Raw genomic sequence first — 23,995 nt, forward strand, 5'->3', positions numbered from 1 at the left:
AGCATTAACTCAAACCAGCCTGACCAGCATTTAAACCCCTCCCAAAACCATTAAAACAAACCAGCCTGACCAGCATTTAAACCCCTCCCAAAACCATTAAACCAAACCAGCCTGACCAGCATTTAAATCCCTCCTAAAACCATTAAACCCAAACCAGTCTGACAAGCATTTCACAACCCCCAAACCATTAAACCAAACCAGTCTGCCCAGCATTTGAACCCCTCCCAAAACCATTAAACCAAACCAGTCTGACCAGCATTTAAACACCTCCCAAAACCATTAAACCAAACCAGTCTGACCAGCATTTAAACCCCTCCCAAAAGCATTAACTCAAACCAGTCTGACCAGCATTTAAACCCCTCCCAAAAGCATTAAACCAAACCAGTCTGACCAGCATTTAAATCCCTCCCAAAAGCATTAACTCAAACCAGTCTGACCAGCATTTAAACTTCCTATTTTAACGTTAAAACACACCAGTCTGACCAGCATCCAAACCCTCTACTGAACCATTAAACCAAACCACTCTGACCAGCATTTAAACTCCTCCCAAAACTGTTAAACCGAACAAGCCTGACTTGCAAGCACGTCCCTAACCAGCATCTCACCAACCCCCCCCCCCCCCCCCAAAAAGTAACCATTAACCCAAACCAGCCTGAAAAGCATCTAAACCACCTACTAAACTATTAAACCAAAACCAACCAGCACTAACCCTGTGCTCAAACCAGCAACATTTTTTTGCCTCTTCACCTGAATCGCTGATCGTGTATCGCTGTGTGTTCACACCGAACGAGTCAAAATAGAAAAAATAGGTGAGAATGCAAAAGAAGTCAAACAGAACCAACGGACTGCACTGAAGAAGATTTATTACATCATAATCGCGGGTTCTTACAGCAGCATATTAGCCAAAGAACAAAGAACAGAACTGTGGGCCTCCCTTTACATTTTCAGCATTTAGCAGACGCTTTTATCCAAAACAACTTACAGTACTGTGACAGTAAACAGTCTAAGTAATTAAAGGTTAAGGCCCTTGCTCAAGGGCCCAACAGCAGCAACCTGGCAGTGGTGGGGCTTAAACCAGCAACCTTTTAATAGTCCAGTACCTTAACCACTAGGCTACAACTGACACGCTTGCTCAAGCAACAATATGACTATGAGACCTAACCTTTAATAAAACCTAACCTTTCTATTACATGTTAAACAAGATGTAGCCACTCAGGTGGCACAGCGGTAAAGTATTTTACCACAATTTTACCGCATTTTTACCGTATTTTATGTAAAATACAAGAAAAACTCAGTTCTAGTTTTTCTGTTTGCTTTTGTTTTGTACTGTTAATTATTTGTTGTATTATGCTACTGGGGCTTTAATTTCCTTCGGGATCAATAAAGTATCTATCTATCTCATCTATCTATCTCATCCATCCATCCATCTAAGTACGCTAGCACACCAGAGTTGGGTTTTCGAATACATCATATCGAATCTCAGCTCTGCCTTCCGACTGGGCGGGGCGGCTGTATGAACAACGATTGGCTGTTGTTCATAGGGGTAAAAAAGTCGGACCATAGGTCCTCATAACTGGTGCGACTGCGGCCCCTGCTGGCTGACTGATGGCGCCTGCACAGGGCTGAGGAATAATGCTGATGGGGGTGTGGCCCTCCGTACACAGTGCGCGTCGGTGTATGAACTCGACTCGTGCAGGTGAAGAATGCAGTCCGTACTGACTGTACGTGCCGGAGGGGGCGCATGTCAGTTGAGAGGCGTCCTCAGTCAGCGGTGAAGGGTCGAATCAGTATAGAGGACGCAATCAGGGTAATTGGACACGACTAGATTGAAGGGGGGAGAAAAACTGGGGGGGGGGGGGGGGGAATCCCAACAACCCTGCTGTACCTGCTACACCCATAAATAATGAATATGAAAATGTAGCATAACTGCTTAATAAAATCCGCGACCATAAACAGAACAGCGAGCGCTTTATTCACTGCCATTACTGAGGACGAATAAAACGCAAAAATACGTTTAAAAGATCCAGTTTAATAAACCGGAGTAACAGGCAGCTACTTCAGGTAGTGCGTATTTATTCATATAAAAGACCTTATTAAAAACATAATGAAAACCCCTGAGTTAGCACACGTAGCCAGCGCTAAGTGCTCCGCGCCGTGCTGAAACATGGACTCGGCTAAGCGGGGCTGACAGGCCTGGAGATGTCAGCGCCCGTTCTGGTGCAAACACATTAATATCAACGTCAGCGCAGCAGCCCAGACGGATCGGGTGTCGGGCCGCGTCGGAGAAAAAAAAGCCACCTAACGCAGGGGTGCTTATTTAATTAGCTAATGGGGATTGGCGTTTCATCTTGCGCTAGTCGTGTTGATTGCTCACAAAAGCCTCCGTTCAACACCGAGCTGGCAGCAGCGCGCGACAGAGTCGGGGTGTTTCAGCGTCCAACGTTCGGTCTAATAAATCTTTATATACGTTCGCGCTAAACAAGAGGAAATTCCATGAGCTACGCCACGCGCGGCGGGTCCAACTTTCCTCCTGGCTAAATGGACGTGTGTTCGGATCGAGAGATTAATGTAGCGCTGTTCTTTCATACCAGTGTGTGTGTGTGTGTGTGTGTGTGAAGCTCGACTCTATGATTTACCGAGGAGCGCTAACGACTGTACGTAACAAGGCTAGCGCAGATGTTGCGCAGGCTAACGAATGACACAGCGCACAACACGACCCGATCAGCCCTGGTCCCAGCAGCGCTTTCGTCCGTCTGCTTTCTCTCGGACGGCAGATCGTCGGGTCAGGAGTCGCCACGCTGAGTCACGATTTTCCCGACCCGCCGGAACGACTCGGCTACGTCTCATTAGCCGCCCCTCTCGCGCGGGAATACGGCACGGCGGAGGAACGATGATGAAAACGAGGGATGGAAATGAAACAGATCGGTTGCTCAGGTCACACGGACAAAACAAAGAAACGCTGCGAGGCGAGTTAGGCGTCCGGGGACTCCGACACGTGATCGGATTTAATAAGGACGCAGAATTCGGGGCGTCGCTCCAGCTTCACCATGTTTACAAAACTTTACTGCGGCGCTCGCTCTGCTTTTCCAGCTCGGCTCAGAACTCATAATTAACAATTTGTTGAATGACCGCATCCGACCAGATGGGTATTTTTCTCCTCCATATAAAAAAGACGGGTCGTTAACGGGTGTCTCGTGACGCCACCTCGTTAATGATGTCATCTCCAGGTGGCTGAAATGGGCACAGAATGGCGACTAATTAAACCGGGACCTGATTTCTCAGAAATAAACCCTGACAAATTATAAAAACAACCACTTCCAGCTCTAAAAATGACAAAACGATTTCCAGAACTGCTCAGTCCCACAGTATCCACTAATGAAAAAAAGACCAAAACAATAATCATCTTCACATTTTGTTATTTTATGGTGTTTATGCCTTTCCCTTCTATTTTAGTGTAGCCAGTTAGTCTTCCACCGTCTGGTATCCCGATGGCATCCGAGGAGGGTATTCTCGCCTGATACCGACCCCTTCTTACTTATGCCTGGTTCACACTACACGACTTGTGCCCTGATTTTCGCTCGGCGACTGGTCGGCGCTAGATTTGCCGGCTCAGGAGCAACTCGGCGTTCACTCGGCGAACGAAACTCGGCTCTCAATCGTTATGCGTGAACTACTCAACAACTCGATCCGAGTCAGATATCTGGATATGAGTCGGCCGACTGGCAATAAGTGCTATGTCAAACAGCCAATGAGAACGCAAGATACGGTGTGAGGGGAAACTCAGGGGAGGAGTGTAAAAAGGTGGGAAAGGGGCGTAATATAATTTATATCAGAATACATCAGCACACACACACACGTTTTACAGTATTTCTGATCTGATCGTTCTCTACAAAACACCCACGCTGCATTGCAAACAATATTTATTAACCTCCAACTCACAATAGAACAATCCATGCTGTTCACGTTGCCAAATCCACTCAGATTCATTTATTTTTTCTACTTGATTTTACGCTGCACATCAGCGCACAAACTTTGATCTCTCGCTACTTGTTGACGTGTATTTTTGGACGTGGTATCATTAAACCCCTCGTCACTTCTCACGTTTGTTTTCGTGACTAAACGTAGTTTGGGAGAGCAGAGAAGCTCGCCTGTGATTCCAGTTAGTGATAGATGATGTAGTGTGTGACCCCCTATCACCGATCAGTCGTGTAGTGTGAAATACACACCGACCTGAAAGACTCCCGATTACAAGAGATCCAGTCGTGTAGTGTGAACTGTACAGCCACCTGACCACTTGGAAAGTCGTGTAGTGTGAACTTGGCATTACCCGTACTTCGTTAGATTTGCACCTAAGGCCAGTCTCTCGCATGGAGAGTCACGCACTGATCTCTGTGTTTTTCTCAGCAAGATCAGAATCTACTCGTTGGTGTGCTAGTGGAATATCACGCTATGCCAACTGGGTGGCCCATCATTTACATTTTCAGCATTTAGCAGACGCCTTTATCCAAAGCGACTTACAGTACAGTGACAGTATACTGTCTAAGCAATTAAGGGTTAAGGGCCTTGCTCAAGGGCCCAACAGCAGCAACCAGGCAGTGGCAGGGCTTGAACCAGCGATCTTACGATTACTAGTCCAGCACCTTAACCGCTAGGCTACAGCTGCCTCTTTATGTTTTACACTAGCTTTATCCTGGTCAGTGTTGCGGTGGGTCTTGAAATCACCGGGCTCCAGGCACCCAGGTGGCGCAGCAGGATAATCCGCTAGCACACCAACACTGGGATTGTGATCTCTTAGTGGGCATAATTGGCAGTGTCTGCAGCAGACAAAATTGGCCAAAATAGGCAGCTGTAACCTAGTGGTTAAGGTACTGGACTAGTAATGGAAAGGTTGCTGGTTCAAGCCCCAATACTGCCAGGCTGCCACTGTTGGGCCCTTGAGCAAGGCCCTTAACCCTCAATTGCTTAGACTGTATACTGTAACTGTACTGTAAGTCTTAGGATAAAAGCGTCTGCTAAATGCTGAAAATGTAAATGTAAAATATTAAAACTGGTGTCCCAATACTTTAGTCCATACAGTGTACATGACGTATACGTTATATGACGACATATTCGATGACGGCATTTAATGTCATTTATTATTACAAGATCCTCAACACGGAGACGTTTATCATCCAGCATCACTGTGATCGAACCTAAAAGCTCAGATGCGTCCGAACACGCTCACTACAGATCTTTTAGCCCGACTCCGGCGCAGACCGTGGGGGGCGTGCGGGATATATTTTTAATATGAATGCAGACGGTACGAAACGCAATAAAGCGAAGCAGCAGCGCATCGGGGCTGAAGCACAACAGGATATTGCGCTGGGATTATGTCGTTTCCTGTTAGCTACACCGCCGGCGGTAACGATTAATTACAACTTCTACAGACGAGCAGAAAAACAGAGCCTAGCATGAGCGCTAACGCAGCATTTACACACAGCTCGGGGTCAGAGGTCATGTAGTGTTTACTAATGAGGGTTTACTGCCAAAAAGCTACAGAAGCACTAAAAAGAACATGATAAAGTAAGTACCCCCTTAGTCAGTTAATCAACCAGCTAAACAAGTGTAACCTGAAGGAGCTACAAGGTCTTAACCTCATTCCACCTTAACGTCATAGCCCCACTATGCCACCTTAAAAAGAATCCCCCAATAATGCTAAGGTATTCCAGCTTGGTGACAACAATTTAGGGAATAACCCTTTCTCTTTCTGACTGGGCTCATGCTTTTAGAATAGATAAAAATAGATAAGAAGCTCTTAGTGAGGTGTCCACAAACTTGTTTCTCAACCATCTACAGTCCATCATTAAACAATTCAATCTAACATATGAGCAAAGGTCTGAGGGTGGCAGTTCACAGGAGCTCGTCATTCAATCTGACAGCTTGAAGGGATCTGCCATGAAGAATGAGATAAACGACCCAAATCCAGGTCAGTTGTATCCAAGAGGACGTGCAGCTATAACTGCTGACAAAGGGGCTTCAACAAGGTACTGAATAAAGGGGCAACCTCTGTTCCACCATTACTGTGCTTATGGTTTTTGATTATATTATCCAACAAGCTCTTAGTGAGGTGTCCACAAACGTGTTCCTCAACGTATGATGTAAATAATGTAGGACTTTTACCATCTACAGTCCATAACATCATTAAACAATTCCATTTAACATCTGAGCAGAGGCCTGAGGCTCGTCATTAAATCTGAAAGAGCTTGAGAGGATCTGCCATGAAGAAAGGGATAAACGGCCAAAATCCAGGTGAGATGTATCCGAGAGGACCAACAAGCTCTTAGTGAGGTGTCCACAAACTTGTTCCTCAATGCATGATTGTAAGTAATGTAGAATTTTACCATCTACAGTCCATCATATAGTTAAACAATTCCATCAAACATCTGAGCAGAGGCCTGAAGGTGGCAGGACACAGAAGCTTGTCATTCAATCTGAAGGAGCTTAAGAGGATCTGCCATGAAGAATGAGATAAACGGCCCAAATCCAGGTGAGACATATCCAAGAGGACGTGCAGCTATAACTGCAGACAAATGGGCTTCAACAAGGTACTGAATAAAGTAGCTCCACTAAAAGAATGTTACTGATCACTGACCAGTCCAGGAAGTGACCACAGAATCGAGGCATTGGTGGAAAGATACATCCAGCTTTTTGAGGAACAACCTGTTTCATCATGACCATGCTCATGGTTTTGGAATAGATAAGAATAGATAAGAATCTCTTAGTGAGGTGTCCACAAACTTGTTTCTCAATGCATGGTTGTAAGTAATGTAGGAATTTTACCATCTACAGTCCATCATATTATGAAACAATTAAATTAAAATCAATGATACAATTTAGAATCTGGACTTAAACTGGAACATCTGAGCAGAGGCCTGCAGATGGACGTTCACAGAAGCTCGTCATTCAATCTAACTGAGCTTGAGAGGATCTGCCATGAAGAATGAGATAAACGCCCCGAATCCAGGTGAGATTTGTTTGTGACAACAATTTAGGGAACAAATAAACTTTTACATTTCACCATCACTGTGCTTATAGTTTTGGAAAAGATAAAAGCATGACTGTAAGTAATGTAGGATTTTACCATCTACAGTCCATACTATTATTGAACAATTCCATTTAACATCTGAGCAGAGGCCTGAAGATGGAAGTTCAGAGAAGCTCATCATTCAATCTTACAGCTTGGGAGGATCTGCCATGAAGAATGGGATAAACGCCCCGAATCCAGGTGAGATTTGTTTGTGACAACAATTTAGGGAACCACCTTTTCTGTCCCACAGTGACTGTGCCAGTTTGGTGTGGAGGAACTTGCCAGGCCTTCCTTGTTAGTACCTGTGGGCATTTACATTTTTACATTTTCAGCATTTAGCAGACGCTTTTATCCAAAGCGACTTACACAATGAGCAATTAAGGGTTAAGGGCCTTGCTCAGGAACCCAGCAGTGGCAACTTGGTGGTGGCGGGGCTTGAACTGGCAACCTTCTGTTTACTAGTCCAGTACCTTAACCACTGAGCTATCACTGGGCACAAATGTATTAACTTCGTATTATTTCTCATGGTTTTGTAATCTAACATCCAACAAGCTCACAGTGAGACGTAGAGTAAATATCTGAGTAAGTATAAAGAGTGCAGTGTTTCCAGGTAGACTACAGTTATATTACCTTAATATATTGATAAGCTAACTTCATTTTTACTACAACCAACATTCACTTCTAACACATTCACTGTGTGTGTGTGTGTGCATTGTTCTTTTTTTTTTACCACTTTCCAATCATTCTGTCATTTGCAACACACAAATTTTTTGTGCAAGCGTCTGTTTAGCATCTCGGAGCGAAAGCAAGCGTATTTATTTGTGTTGTCACCGGGCGCTGGGGGATATCGGCTCTGTGTTTCGACACAAACTTTACAGCTCTGAGCACAAAGAGCTTCATCATTTAAAAATAAATCCCTGAAAATGATTTCCAGAAGTTCCAGCGGTTCACACACTTCACTAACTGGAGGAGAAAAGCAACGTTTATTAACACTGATGTGGAGAATCGGGGTTAATACCGCTTTCAAAACACCAACACGGGGCTTTATTACACAAGAGCTCAAAGGTTTTACCCATAATGCAGCATAAAACCGGACCGGTTCTATGACTCGGTGGGTAGCACTGTCGCCTCACAGCAAGAAGGTCATGGGTTCGATTCCCAGGTAGAGCGATCCGGGTCCTTTCTGTGTGGAGTTTGCATGTTCTCCCCGTGTCTGCGTGGGTTTCCTCCAGCTGCTCCAGTCAGGTTAATTGGAGTGTGTGTGTGTGTGTGTGTGTGTGTGCCCTGTGATGGACTGGCGCCCCGTCCAGGGTGTTAGTGTGTGCCTTGCGCCCATTGAAAAGCTGGGATAGGCTTCAGCACCCTCCCAACCCTAATTGGATAAGTGGTTAAGAAAGTGAGTGAGTGAGATGACTGTATTATTGTTCTGATCTGCTAACAGGTGGGTAGCACTGTCGCCTCACATCAAGAAGGTCCTGGGTTCAATTCCCAGGTAGAGCGATCCGGGTCCTTTCTGTGTGGAGTTTGCATGTTCTCCCCGTGTCTGTGTGGGTTTCCTCTGAGAGCTCTGGTTTCCTCCCACAGTGTGTGTGTGTGTGTGTGTGTGTGTGTGTGTTTGCCCTGTGATGGGTTTCCTGCCTTTCGTCCAGTGAATCACACCCACCGCGACCCTGACCAGGATGAAGCGGTGATAAAACAGACAAGTTTCTTCACTAGTTTCTGGTTCCAGTGCTGAGCTGGATGTCAGAATTTTATAGGAAAGTCCTTGGCGCAACATGTTTGCAAATATCTAAAACCATCCAGATGTTTCACAGCAGTTCCCACAAAGATCTTTAGTCATATCCAAGTGACCCAAAAACTGAAACTTAAAGTGGTTACAAATGTTTGTTATTCACACAAAGAAGTAATTATTAATGTTTTACTCTAAGAATTCTGGTAAATAGATGACTATTCCTAATTGGATACCTGTAAGTGTCAGTTATTTAAGACCTTGGATTGGTTGAGCATCACCACTGTAAAAACACCATCTACAGTCCATAATATTATGAATCAATCAATAAACAGCTGTAACTGCTGCCCAATGGGCTTCAACACAGTACCGAATAAAGGGTGTAAATGCTTTCAGTTTTAGATTATTATTTATACATTTTATTTAAATGTCATTTTCATGTTTTACCGCCCCTTTATCCTGGCAGGGCTCTAGAGTGTAACGTGCGACCTAATTTCTCAATGGTGCGACTGAAAAAAATCTGAGGTCGCACCGGTGCGACCAGCCGTTCGAGGGGAAAAAAAGTCTCTGTGACTCTGAACGTCTCCGGTGCACCAACAGACACACATTAGGCCCATAATCTAATCATATCTATATGTCTAAACCAATCAGAGATAGTGAAGACCAGCGTCAGTGACAGTGGACAATTTTGTATCTCCAATTCACCACACTTGCATGTCTTTGGACTGTGGGAGGAAACCGGAGCACCCGGAGGAAACCAGTGCTACCCACTTGTATTTGTTTTATTACTAGAGAGTTTCACTAAAGAGTCGAGTCACGAGTCAATATAATCTACACAAAACATATATTGGAAATGTAGCGTAAAAATAAACAAATAATCTGTAAGTTCAGATAAAAAAACAACAACACCTTACTTTAGCTTCTGTTCCTCCAGATGCTATTACATTTATAAGCGTGTGTCCCATTAGGAACAGAATCCGTTATTTTGTAAATGTGCTTATAATTAAAAACCTCCAAACTTTTCCCGGTTGTGAAGTAAAACAGGAAGTCGTTAGAAAGCCGATCGAGCGTTTCATTACCACGTCATCTGTGTGACGCAAACTGAGCAAATAACAGCATTTCTTACTAACAATTACAATCAGAAGCTCTGATTGGTTCAGAAAGAGGTTCTTACAACCATTAGTGCCAATTCTGTAGGAGCGTTCCATTCACATTATCTGTTCCTGTGAAGTGCACTACGTAGGGTATTCCACCATTTTAAGTGAGATTCCAATCCAGAGGTAACGAAAATGTTCAAATGAAGTGAACTTCAAACTGTGTAGGGAGTAGGGAGCGACGCTTCATCACTACGCTGGAAGCTGGCTGGAACATTTACCCATTGCATGTGTTGCGGCCGGTGCGTTATTACAGAGCAGAAAATGACACGATCAGAATGATGTCGGATCATATATATATATAATTGTCACACGTAACTAATGTTGCTGACTTTTGTTGTCCACAAGTCATTTTTTGCGAGTCACGAGTCGAGTCCGAGTCATTTGTAACTCGGACTCGAGTCCCCATCCCTAGTCATGTTTTTTTTGGGTGGCCCCATTTTTTTAACTATGGAATTTAACAGATGACTTTCTTTATCTTATAAGAGCAGCATAAATGGACTTTCACCACTGGCCTCTATTTCTACATGCTATAATTACTCCTAATTATTTATCCTGGACCTGTACGATGCAGTTAAGAAGCACCAAACTAAATGTAGCGTCTAAAGAATCCACAGCGGAGAAGTTAAAGTTAGTACATTTAAACCTGTAACGTAACACCACACACTCTCGCCCACACCACTGGAACTGATCATTCCTCGTACAGAAAGAACCGCAGGCCTTCACGGTCAGACCTCAGGTCAATCGGCGGGAACACGCGTGAATTTAAAAGCTCTTTGTTTTGGATGGCGGCTCCAGCGTTAAGCAGAATGAACGTGACATGAAATGAGAGGTTGTGTAACAGTGAGCGAGAGAGAGTCTCTCCGCTCATCCTTTCTGACTGACTACTACATTTTTTTCCCAGTGTTGGCTTTGGATCCGGGTTCGATTCCCTCAATGCTCGCGGGACGCTTAAAAGTGGCTTTTGAACACGGCCGAGCGCGACCATTGTTTGGTTATGTTAAACAGATGTGCTGGCCTGTCCAGATCTTCATCACTCAGCCGTCGAGGGCGAGATGGAGAGTGTATAAAAATAAACAAGGGTTCGCCCTACACAAATTGTGGCGTAATAGTAAATTTGGACTGACTGGTGCCTGAGGAGTGGGAGCGGTGGTGGGGGTGTATATATATGAAAGACGGTTCGGCTCCTCGAATGTGGCGGGGCCTGGGGCTGAACCCATAGAGGCATGGAACGGTGTGTTTTGTTTTGGGTATGACGGCTTTAAAATCAATAAACCAAATATATTCAGTCCTGGAATAAAAAGAATGTGAACATCAATAATGTTTTATAAAATAAATAATATAAAAAAGTTTGATCCTTTTACTCTGTGGCAAACGTTTGACAAACACTCCTTTTTGCTCCAGCATGACTGGGTCCATAAATTAGAAACTACAGTGACCTGCACAGAGCACTGTGAGAAGTGAAGTGAAGGGCAGCTGTAGCTTTTCAGTTAATGGACTAGTAACCGGAGGGTTGCTGGTTCAAGCCACACCTCTGCCAGGTTGCCACTGTTGGGCCCTTGAGCAAGATCCTTACCCCTCAATAGTCTATCTATCTATCTATCTATCTATCTATCTATCTATCTATCTATCTATCTGACTTTATATCTGTCTGTCTGTCTGTCTATCTATCTATCTATCTATCTGACTTTATATCTGTCTGTCTGTCTGTCTATCTATCTATCTGACTTTATGTCTGTCTGTCTGTCTGTCTGTCTGTCTATCTATCTATCTATCTATCTATCTGAATTTATATCTGTCTGTCTGTCTGTCTGTCTGTCTGTCTATCTATCTATCTGACTTTATATCTACCTGTCTGTCTGTCTGTCTATCTATCTGACTTTATATCTGTCTGTCTGTCTGTCTATCTACCTACTATCTATCTATCTATCTATCTATCTGACTTTATATCTGTCTGTCTGTCTGACTTTATATCTACCTGTCTGTCTATCTATCTATCTATCTATCTATCTATCTATCTATCTATCTATCTATCTGATTTTATATCTATGTATCAATCTATCTGTCTGTCTGTCTGTCTGTCTGTCTATCTATCTACTATCTATCTATCTGACTTCATATCTGTCTGTCTGTCTGACTGTCTGTCTGTCTATCTATCTGACTTTATATCTATGTATCAATCTATCTGTCTTTCTGTCTGTCTGTCTATCTATCATCTATCTGTCTGTCTGTCTGTCTATTTGTCTGCCTGTCTGTCTCCCTCTCTGTATCTATCTATCTATCTATCTATCTATCTATCTATCTATCTATCTATCTATCTATCTATCTATCTATCTATCTATCTTAACATCAATAATGTTTTATAAAATAAATGATATAAAAAAGTTTGATGCTTTTACTCTGTGGCAAACGTTTGACAAAAGGTCATTTTTGCTCCATTAATTTTGGGTCCATAAATTAGGAGCACTGACCTCAAGCCCATGGATCACGTTTGAAATGAATTGGAATGCTGACAGTGAGCCAGGTCTTCATGTCCATAATCACTGAATGCAAACAAATCATCAGACACACTCCACAATACTGTGAATCTGGTGAATTTGTGCAGTGAAGGGCAGCTGTAGCTTAGCAGTTACTGGACTAGTAATCAGAAGGTCGCTGGTTCAAACCACACCTCTGCCAGGTTGCCACTGTTGGGCCCTCACCACAGTTGGGCCTTAACCCTCAATTGCTTAGACTGTATACTGTCACAATTGTAAGTCGCTTTGGATAAAAGCGTCCGCTAAATGCCAAAAATGTAAATGTACATTTTTCCAATAGAGTGGAGACTGTTAAAGCCAAAAGGGGGGGGGCAAATCCATGGACTCATGTGACCACAGCACACGTTTCCGCTATATTTCAGTCCAGCTGAGATGAGCTCCGGCCCAGAGAACTCTGCAGCATTTCTTTTCGCATGTTAGAGCTTCAAGTTGCATTTATAGATGCAGCGACGGACCGTGTGAGAACGGTTTTCCGAAGCACTCCCGAGTTCTACGTGGCTTCATTTATCACAGAAGCAATGTTTATCCCATACAAGCAATGCTGTCACATACTTTGGCCATGTACTGTCTATAAAACGGTTTGTATAACAGTTAGTTTACGTTCCATTAGTTTAGGCATCCGGTCCATAAATCCAGAAAAAAGCGCCTACAGTCCACAAGATGAACAAAGAGCGGTGTGTTAAACTGTGAACGTTCAGAGTTGGAACTGGATCGGTTCAGACGCATTAAAACAAGCTTTAACTACAGACTGAATGAAATGGACGGCAGACGTGCAGTCAGGTCCAATCTCACACTCCAGCGTCATCTGATCGCTCAGCGAGGAAAAGAGAAGCCGTATAATTCTAGATGCCTCGCTGAAACGGCCTTAAATAATGCAATCAGAAGGTACGTGTGTTTATTTTACTCTAAATATACACCACTGTTACTACACAAAGAGAATAAAGTAAACGTTATCCAACACCTATATCACCTTTATCATCACAATCACTGCAACTCTGATCATTTAAGATCTACTTCTGTTTCCAAACACACACTAACACACCACCACCATGTCAGTGTCACTGCAGTGCTGAGAATGATCCACCACCTAGATAATACCTGCTCTGTGGTGGTCCTGTGGGGGTCCTGACCATTGAAGAACAGGGTGAAAGCAGGATAAAAAAGTATTTAGAGAAACAGATGGACTACACTCAGTAATTGTAGAACTACAAAGTGCTTCTAAGTGGAGCTGATAAAATGGACAGTGAGTGAAACAAGGAGGTGGTTTTAATGTTATGGCTGATCGGTGTATTTCTGAGAACTTCTGAGAGTAAATAAAATGCTACTTGATCTTAAACTTCAAATAAAAGCTGCTTCTGTATTACTGTAAAAAAAGGAAAGATGTTTATACAGAAAGCTTTAAGTTTTGAGGCCAGGAAAGCGTGTTGGGCTGCGTGGGATTATGGACTTCATTAAGTACCAGTTATTAAGAATTATTAAATCTGACTCCCTCTGCCAAGGAGAGAAGACTAGTCGTATCTTGTAACTCGACGTCCCCTAAACTGGACATCTTTGAAACTCGACGCCCTTCGTGGAGAAATTTGTACCCTTAAACTCAACAATCCCTTAAATTCAACATGTTCAGCTTTTAATTTCAAATTAACAATGAACAGCCGCTTTGTTCAGCGCTCAGCTTGAGTCATCAAAGTGTGAATATGAGCTCAATCTGCATTAGTGTGGAATAAGCGTCAGATCCAGGGTTACAGCTCCACATGTATCTGTGTTTATCTGGATTCTCCTCCCTGTTTCACTTTTAAACTTGTGTTACAGCTCCAACTTCTGAGAAATGGTGAGAATCAGAATCAGCTTCTCCCAGAGTCTAAAACGCTTCTGCTTCAAAATAAAGCTTAACGTGGTTTAATGTAGTAAAAGAAGGAGACAGGAGCACTAAACTTCTCTTCATTATTACTGCTCATAAGTTCCTCCACTAATCACATTCCTCACGCACCGTTTTAGTAGCACTCATGTGAATGCGCCGGTGTTGACGGAATAATCCAAGATCAAGCATCTCCACAATTAAGAAGCATACGGAAACAATAAAGAAGTAAAGCTAAAGTGCAGCTTTTATTGTATTTTTATTGATTTTAACTGTTTTTAATTGTATTTCAGTGTTTATATTATATTTGTGTTATTTTTAGTGTATAAGTGTCAAAAACAACCTCATTATTTTACATGAGCCTAAAATATCTGCAATTCTACGGGAACATGGACGCATTAACAGGTTTCCCAAACATCCTTATGGGGAAAAATACCTCGAAATTCAACGTCTTTTAAACTCAACGTCTCTGTGGGGCGAGACCACAAAGATAGATCTGGATGATCAGGAGGTTCCTTGATTTGGATTCTGCAGTTGTATTAAGATTATAGAAGAAGACTCAGCGCTGTTTTCTTAGTGAAGGGAGATGCATGGTGCCAACCTTTATTACCCATCTCTACCATGGGCACCAGTATTTGGTGATGACTGTTCACCCGTCTGTATGTACAAATAAACCACTGGTTTTGGTGTGTGTGTGTGTGTGTGTGTGTGTGTGTGAGAGACTCACCATACACTTGTTGGGCTTTTCGCCGGAGTGCACCCTCATGTGGATGAGCAGCTTGTAGCGGGCATTGAAGGGCTTGTAGCGTCGGATGCATCCCGCCCAGAAGCAGGTGAAGTCCTCGCCCTTCCTCTGGTCGATGTGCACTTTCTCGATGTGCCTGACCAGCTCCTCCTGCTGCTCGTACGCGGCGCTGCAGTCGATCCACCGGCAGGTCTGCTTGTCCCCGAAAACGACACCCGCGACCTCCCCTCGCCCCTGAGACGCGCACTGAGCCAGCTGCTGCTGGCTCTGCGGGTGCAGCAGGGCACCGTTCCCGGAGCCGCCGTACTGGTGCAGATGGTACGGAGGGGGCATGGGGGTCCGCGGGGGGCAGGACAGCTGCTGCGGGTGGTACTGGTGCTGAAAGAGGTCGTCCTCGGAAGCCGAAAAGTCGTCCACGGGCTCCTGTTTCAGAAGCGTCGGCGGGTGCAGGTGCAGGCTCAGGGATTCGGGCGCCGTCTGCATGGGCGCCGAGCCGGGATCCTCGCAGACCGAGGACGAGGAGGACGACGAGGACGAGGACAGGGACAGCAGACAGGACGGGGGCGACAGATTCAGACGCTCGCTGTTCATCAGGGAGGAGCAGAGCCCGGACAGTTCGGTTCTGTCGGACGGGCCGTGGCGCTTCAGAGCGCCGGAGTTGAGCGAGTGACGAGAGACGCCGGGGGATCCGGCTAACGGGGAGGAGCCGTGTTCATTATTAAACACGTAGGGCGCCGATAGGCCGCACGTGACGCAGTCGGACGAATCTGGCGACGGGTTGAAAGCCAGCGATTCCTCCTGCTTGATGGCGTAGTTGAGGTGTCGCTGAAAGGACGACGACCTGCGGGACACAAACACACACTGTCGTCGGAATATGAGCAGACAGATCGGACAGGACAGGACAGTCCAGCTTGGGGCCTGTTGACGGATTAAAGCTCCCAAAGCCGGGCCGCCCCGTCCTCGCTGACAAACCCCAACACCTCAGTGAGACGTTTAAACCCATGAGCACTGTGATAAACACTCTCTACTCTTGATACCTTGCTTTGAAGGCCTCACACACCCAGGTTCTGTTCTGATATTCATCATATCTCAAAAAATATTAGAGGAAATTCGTCACCACAGCTCAGACGGCCTCGACTCGGCTGATGAATAAATAATACAGGAAATTTGGCCTGGCCCACGTTATGAATGGGTATTTAAGACTAAGACAGGACAGTGTGTGTGTGTGTGTGACAGGCTTTTGATGACACAATAGCGCTTCGCGTCCACGTAGACGGGTCCCCCCGGTACAGCACGATAATGCCGAGGCCGAAGGGCCGGCGTCGACAATGCCCGCCATTCTAGCGGAGATGTTGGTGCGTCTGAATGGAGGTGGGCTCATGTTTCCGGCTGCGTCGCTCTGATCTTCCACATAATCATTCCTGTCATTTGGCTCATTATGGATTTTGAGCGAAGCTCCTGAGTGACGTGAGAACTCTCCGCTGCCCTCCCTCAGGTCCCTCTCGCCCCTCTCAGTCCCTAACTGTCGGCGGAAACTCGTCTCTCATCGTCGCTCTTTCTTTCCAGCAGTAGCCATGCTGAATGGCTAGTCACTAACATTAGCACCAAACTGAGGAGCACACTTTGATGGGCCACCAAAGTCCCCGGACCCAGAGATGTTCACAAGTCACAAAATACGAGTCTGAGTCACGGGTCAATATAAACTACACAAAACATATATTATAAATGTAGTGTAGAAATAAACAAATCATCTGTAAGTTCAGATTAAAAACAACAACAGATTAGCGAGTGTATTTATCCATTTTACTTCGTGCCTTTACTTTCCTAGGTACCAATTAAAAGCTTAAACTGACGTTTTGTTTTCATTGCAAATTACGGCACAGCGGCCAAAATCCCAATCAGCAAAAAATCCATAATACTGCTTACCTTAGCTTATGTTCTTCCAGATGCTATTACATTTATAAGCGTGCGTCCCATTAGGAATAGAATCCGTTATTTTGTAAATGTGCTTATAATTAAAAACCTCCAAACTTTTCCCGGTCGTGAAGTAAAACAGGAAGTCGTTAGAAAGCCGATCGAGCGTTTCATTACCACGTCATCTGTGTGACGCAATCTAAATAAATGCAAATAACAGCATTTCTTACTAACAATTACAATCAGAAGCTCTGATTGGTTCAGAAAGCGGTTCTTTCAACCATTAGCGCCAATTCTGTAGGAGCGTTCCATTCACATTATCTGTTACTGTGTAGTGCACTACGTAGGGTATTCCACCATTTTAAGTAGGTAGCGATGCTTCATCACTACACCGGAAGCTGGCTGGAACATTTACACATTGCGTGCGTTGCAGGTTAAGACGGCCGGAGCGTTATTAGAGAGCAGAAAATGACACGATCAGAATGTCAGATCATATATATAAATTGTCACACGTAACTAATGTAAACACATACTGACTTTTGTTTTCCACAAGTCATTTTATGCGAGTCACGAGTCGAGTCCGAGTCATTTGAAACGAGTCCGAGTCGAGTCTGAAGTCGCTGCCCGGACCTCAACCCTATTAAAAAGCTTCAAGTTGAGCTGAAGATGGACGACAACAGACAACGGAGCCTGGAGGAGAAATTTTGGATTGAGTTTCCCTTCCTTCGTGGTCACGTGAACCTTTAAGCTAACAACTATCTACCTTTAAAAGATCAACAACAAATGATCAGAGGTGCCACCCACAACGAGTCGCACATGAATCGCACACACAGCGACTTCAGACCTGACTCTGACTCGTTTCAAATGACTCGGATTTGATTTGAGACTCGCAAAAATTGACTCGTAAACAACAAAAGTCAGCAGCATGTGTTAACATTAGTTACACGTGACAATTATATAAATATATTTATATGATCCGACATCATTCTGATCGTGTCGTTTTCTTTAATAATAATAATAACGCTCCGGCCGTCGTAACCCGCAACACACACAATGTGTAAATGATCCAGCCAGCTTCTGACGTAGTGATGAAGCGTCGCTCCCTACTCCCTCCTTTGGATTGGAATCTCACTTAAAATGGTGGAATACCCTACGTAGTGCACTTCACAGGAACAACTGCGGTGAATGGAACGCTCCTACAGAATTGGCGCTAATGGTTGAAAGAGCACACCAGCGCCGAGATTCTGAACTCCTCGGTTCGAGTTCTGCTGGGCGCCATCTGGCGGGCATAACTGGCAGTTCCTGCAGCAGACACGTTTCTGCTATGGCAGGTGACCGGACTATGTAGGTGGGGTCTTTAAATGCTGTGTTAGGACCCTGATTGGCAGATAGAGGCGCCTGTGCAGAATGCATGGGTGGAAAAGGGTTCCCGCTAAGGGCTGCACGTGGGTCGGAGGAGGCGTGAGCAGCAATATACCCACCTCGACTGCAATCAGGGATCCCCCAGCAGCAGAAGACAAACTGACTACGCTAAACTGGGTACACATGGTACACGGTTCTGATGGTTCTGTTTTCTTCTTCTTCAGAACATTAATAAAGACAGATTTATACATTTATAGATTTAAACAATGAACACAAGAACCAGACGAAACGAGACTTTATACAGTTTACCACCAGAACAGGACAAAACTCTGCCTCATAGATCTGAACCACAAATCCGTATTTATAAACACATTATTTAGGACATGACAGGGAAGCGGTGGAGACGAGGATCATGGTAATCGATTGAAGACATTTACAGAACGTGGCACGTCACCGTACAAACAGCACCGCCGACGAGGACAACAGGAAGGACATCAATCGTAGGAAATGTCTACAAACAAACCGCCACGACATCGCCGAGACAAGATTCCGATAACAAACCAGACGAGACTGAAATGTTTCCACCGACTGTCACGGCATCATGGTGGCACGGCTGGCAGGGCGGGTGCAGCACAGGACCCGTTGAGGGATCTCCAATCACTGCCTATGTGTTAGTTTGTATGTTCTCCGTGTCCAGCTGGGTTTCCTGTGGATAGTCCACCACCTCCCAAAAGCATGCAGAAGGTGAATTGGCTACTAAACTTTCCCTGTGAATAAGCGAATGAATATTTAAGTGTGTGTGTGTGTGTGTGTGTGTGTGTGTGTGTGCTGTACTACAGTAGATAGACCCCCTGACCAGCACGTATTCCTGCTCTGTCTCCAGTGTTTTCAGGTGTGAACTGTGACCCTGATCACGATAGGTCGGTTTGTTGTACAAGGGTTCACAAACTTTCTCCAGACCGGACTGGACACGCTTGATAAAGAGAGGTGTAATGTTTTTATTGTTATGTCTAAGATTCGTACAGTGGTAAATGGACTAGTAATCATAAGGTTGTCGGTTCAAGCTCCACCACTGCCTAGTTCAAACTGTTGGGCCCCTGAGCAAGGCCCTTAACCCCACGATTGCTTTGGATAAAAGCGCCTGCTAAATGGTGCAAACGTAAATCGTCTTGGGGGTCTAGTGGTTAAGGTATTGGACTAGTAATCGAAAGGTCGCTGGTTCAAGCCCCATCACTGCCAGGCTGTCACTGTTGGGCCCTTGAGCAAGACCCTTAACCCTCAATTGCTTAAACTGTATACTGTCACGGTACCGCTAAATGGCATGAATGTAAATGGAGCTCAGTAGCTCGTGGATTATTGACCAGAAGGTCGCTGGTTCAAGCCCCAAGTTGCCAGTGTTAGGCCCCCAAGCAAGGCCCCTTGTATCTGAACATGACTGTAAGGCGTTTTGGATAAACACGTGAGCTACAATGATTTAGATGAAGATCAGATACAGAACCGTAATCGTACTCAGACTTCTTTACCCCCCACAGACCGCCGTGTGGTTCGGTGTTTGTACCTGGCGTCCGATTCGCGGCGGCTTCTCTGGTCGTACTGGGATCCAGGCAGGTTCTGTCCACGCCGCAGTAACGCGCACTCCTCTCCCGATAACTCGCTCCCTCCTTCCTTCTCCGTGCAGAACGACACTCGGCCGCCGTTCGCTGAAAAGCAACAGAGTGAAAAATCATGAGCTCAGAACTTCAGCTTCACTTCGGCTCTCGGTACGTCACAGCGGCGCTGGAGGTCCAGTGATTTCTGCAACTGGTCTTTGTCTGATTAAATAATTAGAACTTTTTTTTGTCCATGATTTTTTCTGCAACCCAGGTAACACAAACAAAGCATCAAAACAAAACACAGAATTAAATAAACTTAATTATAAACTTCTGGCAATCTGGTCCCACTGTGGTTTACAAGCTGTAACGTAAAGCCTCCACAAGGGGGTGTTCTTGTACAAGTTCATTTTGTGTTTATGTTTTCTCTGAGGTCCTGGGTTCGATCCCCAGGCGGGGGCGGTCCGGGTCCTTTCTGTGCGTCCCCGTATCTGTGTGGGTTTCCTCCGGGAGCTTTGGTTTCCTCCCACAGTCCAAAAACATGCAGTCAGGTTAATTGGAGACACTGAATTGGCGTGTGTGTGTGTGTGTGTGTGAGTGTAAGTGTGTCTGCCCTGCGATGGACTGGCGCCCCATCGTTGATTGGAGATGACTAGATTGGGAGTATCTAGGTAGGAGTGTCTAATAGAGCAGACAGTGAGTGGACACAGCTGCTGTGTCTGATCCACTCGTACCAGCACAACACACACTAACACACCACCACCATGTCAGTGTCACTGCAGTGCTGAGAATGATCCACCACCTAAATAATACCTGCTCTGTGGTGGTCCTGTGGGGGTCCTGACCATTGAAGAACAGGGTGAAAGCAGGTTAAAAAAGTATGTAGAGAAATAGATGTACTACAGTCAGTAATTGTAGAACTACAAAGTGCTTCTATATGGTAAGTGTGGATCTGATAAAACAAACAGTGAGTGTAGAAACAAGGAGGTGGTTTTAATGTTATGGCTGATCAGTGTATATTACGTGTATAATATGTGTATAATGCATATTCAGAACATATTTAGCTTGAAGAACCGATCACTCTGATCATTTTGATTGATTCCCCTTCACCACCCTGTCCAGCTCATGCAGAAATAAGTGCAGTGGTTGGGTTAATAATTGGGGCAGTAAACGGGGGCTGGTATCTGTTCTAAACTCTGTGCCCCTGCATCTGATGCGCAGATGGACCGGCTCTTATTAAAGGTAATTGCTGGTAATCTGGGTGATCTTTTATTTTGGTGACACTTCATTTTGTATAATTCTGGCTCCTCTGCTTTTAAGTTCCCTCAGAGCTCGGCCCCGGAGTGAAGGGCCCGAGATCCTGCCAGAGCGTAATGTCTCCAATTCTGCAGAGATACACACCGACTACAACCAGATGTTCTCATGTTTAACTCACAGCTGTACTGTACTGACCTGTGTTTACCAGTGTGTGTGTGTGTGTGTGTGTGTGTGTGTGTGTGTGTGTAGGCAGGGGTGTTGATCTGTACCCACACTACACTTAGCTGCAATAACTGGCATGATGGATGAAAATGGAAATACACAGTGGCACTTTAACTCGGTGCACTCAGCGCCAACATCTCTGTACACACACACACACACACACACACACACATGCACAGAGAGAGAGAGAGAGAGAAAGAAAGGAAAGGAATAAATGAATAAAAGAAAAAAAAAAATTAATAAAGAAAGAAAAGAAAGAAAAAATTTAATAAGTACATAAATGAAAAGAAAGAAAAAAATTATTATTAAAAAAAAGAAAGAAAGAATTTAATAAATAAAAAAATTAAATAAATAAATAAGAGAGAAAGAATTTAATAAATAAAGAATTTAATAAATAAATAAAAGAAAGAAAGAATTTAATAAATAAATAAATAAATAAATAAATAAATAAATAAATAACAAAAAATGGAATAAATAAATAAATAAAAATAAGAAAGAATTTAATATAAAATATAAATATAAATATGTTAATTTCCCTAGCAGACAGGAGATCCTGGGTTCGAATCCCACTGGTGCCTCTGGTTGCTGAATGTTTATAAATGAAAAGTCACGTCAACACGTCAAACTTGAAATAAAAATGTGCAGTAAACTGTCCTCTGTTGTCTCACAGCTTCTTCGTAGGCAGTGGTAGCTAAGCGACTAGGGTGCAGGGCTAGTAATCGGAAGGTTGCTGGTTGAAGCCCCACATCTGCCATTGTTGGGCCCTTGAGCAAGGCCCTTAACTCTCAAATTTCTTTGGATAAAAGCGTCTGCAAAATTCTGCAAATGCAAAAAAAAGGTCTGGTCCACTGGTCTGATGAGCCACCATGGCTTAGCTGGTTAAGGCTCCTCCCTAGTACACAGGAGATCCTGGGTTCGAATCCCAGCAGTGCCTCTGGTTGCTGAATGCTTATAAATAAACTTGAAATAAGAACAAAAATGTGCAGTAAACTGTCCTCCATTGTCTCGGAGCTTCTTCGTAGGCAGTGGTAGCTAAGTGACTAGGGTGCAGGGCTAGTAATCAGAAGGTTGCTGGTTCAAGCCCCACATCTGCCACATTTGGGCCCTTGAGTAAGGCCACAATGGACGAGCAAGATCACATGGATGGCTGGACTTGTTAGCCAGAGGACGTTGAAGGACCTGCTACCAGATATCTGGATTCCGTGACCCAAAGCTGTTCCTACGGCGTATTATGGGGGTGGCCCAAATATTTCGACTGTGCTAGCTGCCTGCGTAACGTCTTCGCCAACACGCTGGCTCACGATTTCCAAATCCATCCCACGAATCACTCCAAACGACTTCAATCAATCCACTACGACCGACCGTCAGCGAAACTAAACATCCCGTCATTATTTTATAGCCAACGACGTCGAGATGCTAAATTGGCGCGTCAGAATGACAGAGTGGATTTAAAGTACCTGCTCTCCTCGCCTCATTTCACTCGGAGATTTATGTTGTTACTTCAGGTCGTATTTCACGCTACCGACGCGCGACGCTGACGGACACGTCACAGATCACGCGTGTGAACACGGGTTACACAGAGCGTTACAGCACCCGTCGTCACGCGTGCAGACCCACTGCACCCAGAACACAACATCTACTGCATATAATGAACTACTGAATCAATTTATATGGCCAAAAGTATGTGGACACCCATCTGAAATGGGGTTTTTTAGCCACCTTTGTTGCTAATAAGGGAATCAAATCAATTAATGGACAACACAACAATTAAACAGCAAAGAGCTTTCAGTGGGAAGCTCAGTCAACTCCACTGTCATTTATTTTATTTATTTATTAGGATTTTAATGCATTGCTACATAACGTAGTTACTGGTTACACAAGATTCATCAGTTTTTTTATTTGAAACACAGTCATGGACAATTTTGTATCTCAAATTCACCATACCTGCATGTCTTTGGACTGTGGGAGGAAACCGGAGCTCCCGGAGGAAACCCACAAAGACATGGGGGAGAACATGCAAACTCCACACAGAAAGGACCCGGCTCGCTTTACCTGGGGATCGAACCCAGCATCTGATCTGACCATGATGAACGCTTTGGGTCAGAATCCTGCTGGAAGACTTTCCAACTGTTTACTTTCTTCAAAGCACCAGTTTCACTGACATCAAAACAGCCCCAGTGCTTCAAACTACCAGCACCAGGCTTAACAGTAGGTACAGTGTTGTTGGGTATGGCTGCCTTAGTTTTCCTCCTTTAAACATACTTCTGCTCACATAATATTAGATCAATCAGACCTTAATATCCACCTTGACAGGCTTTTAGGAGCTTCTTTCTTGCACCACAGCCTCCGAGCCCACTGGCACACCACCATCCTACTCGTCCATCCATCATGGACCCTCAAGTGCTAGCATTTAATAAGACTGAGAGTTAGATTAGAAAAAAATATTATAATTATTATTTGGCATTTAGCAGACACTTTTATTTATATATTTTTATTTTAAATTTTTTATTGCACAACGTCTGCAACTGCACCTTTAGGCTACCCCCTTTTTAGTTTCTGTTGTTC

General features: G+C 44.4%; 1 protein-coding gene across 1 annotated transcript in view; it reads right to left on the bottom strand.

Annotated features, from left to right (window-relative positions):
- LOC134317973 (zinc finger protein GLIS1) overlaps positions 1-23,995 on the bottom strand; it is a 136,750-nt gene that overhangs the window by 64,258 nt on the left and 48,497 nt on the right. The window contains exons 3-4 of the mRNA XM_062998722.1: positions 19,921-20,062; positions 15,069-15,927 (exon numbers count right to left, since the gene is read on the bottom strand). Coding sequence (XP_062854792.1) covers positions 15,069-15,927; positions 19,921-20,062 — 1,001 coding nt within the window. The remainder of the gene's footprint in view (positions 1-15,068; positions 15,928-19,920; positions 20,063-23,995) is intronic.

Source organism: Trichomycterus rosablanca, chromosome 7 (genome assembly GCF_030014385.1).
Source record: "Trichomycterus rosablanca isolate fTriRos1 chromosome 7, fTriRos1.hap1, whole genome shotgun sequence".
Classification (NCBI taxonomy): domain Eukaryota; kingdom Metazoa; phylum Chordata; class Actinopteri; order Siluriformes; family Trichomycteridae; genus Trichomycterus; species Trichomycterus rosablanca.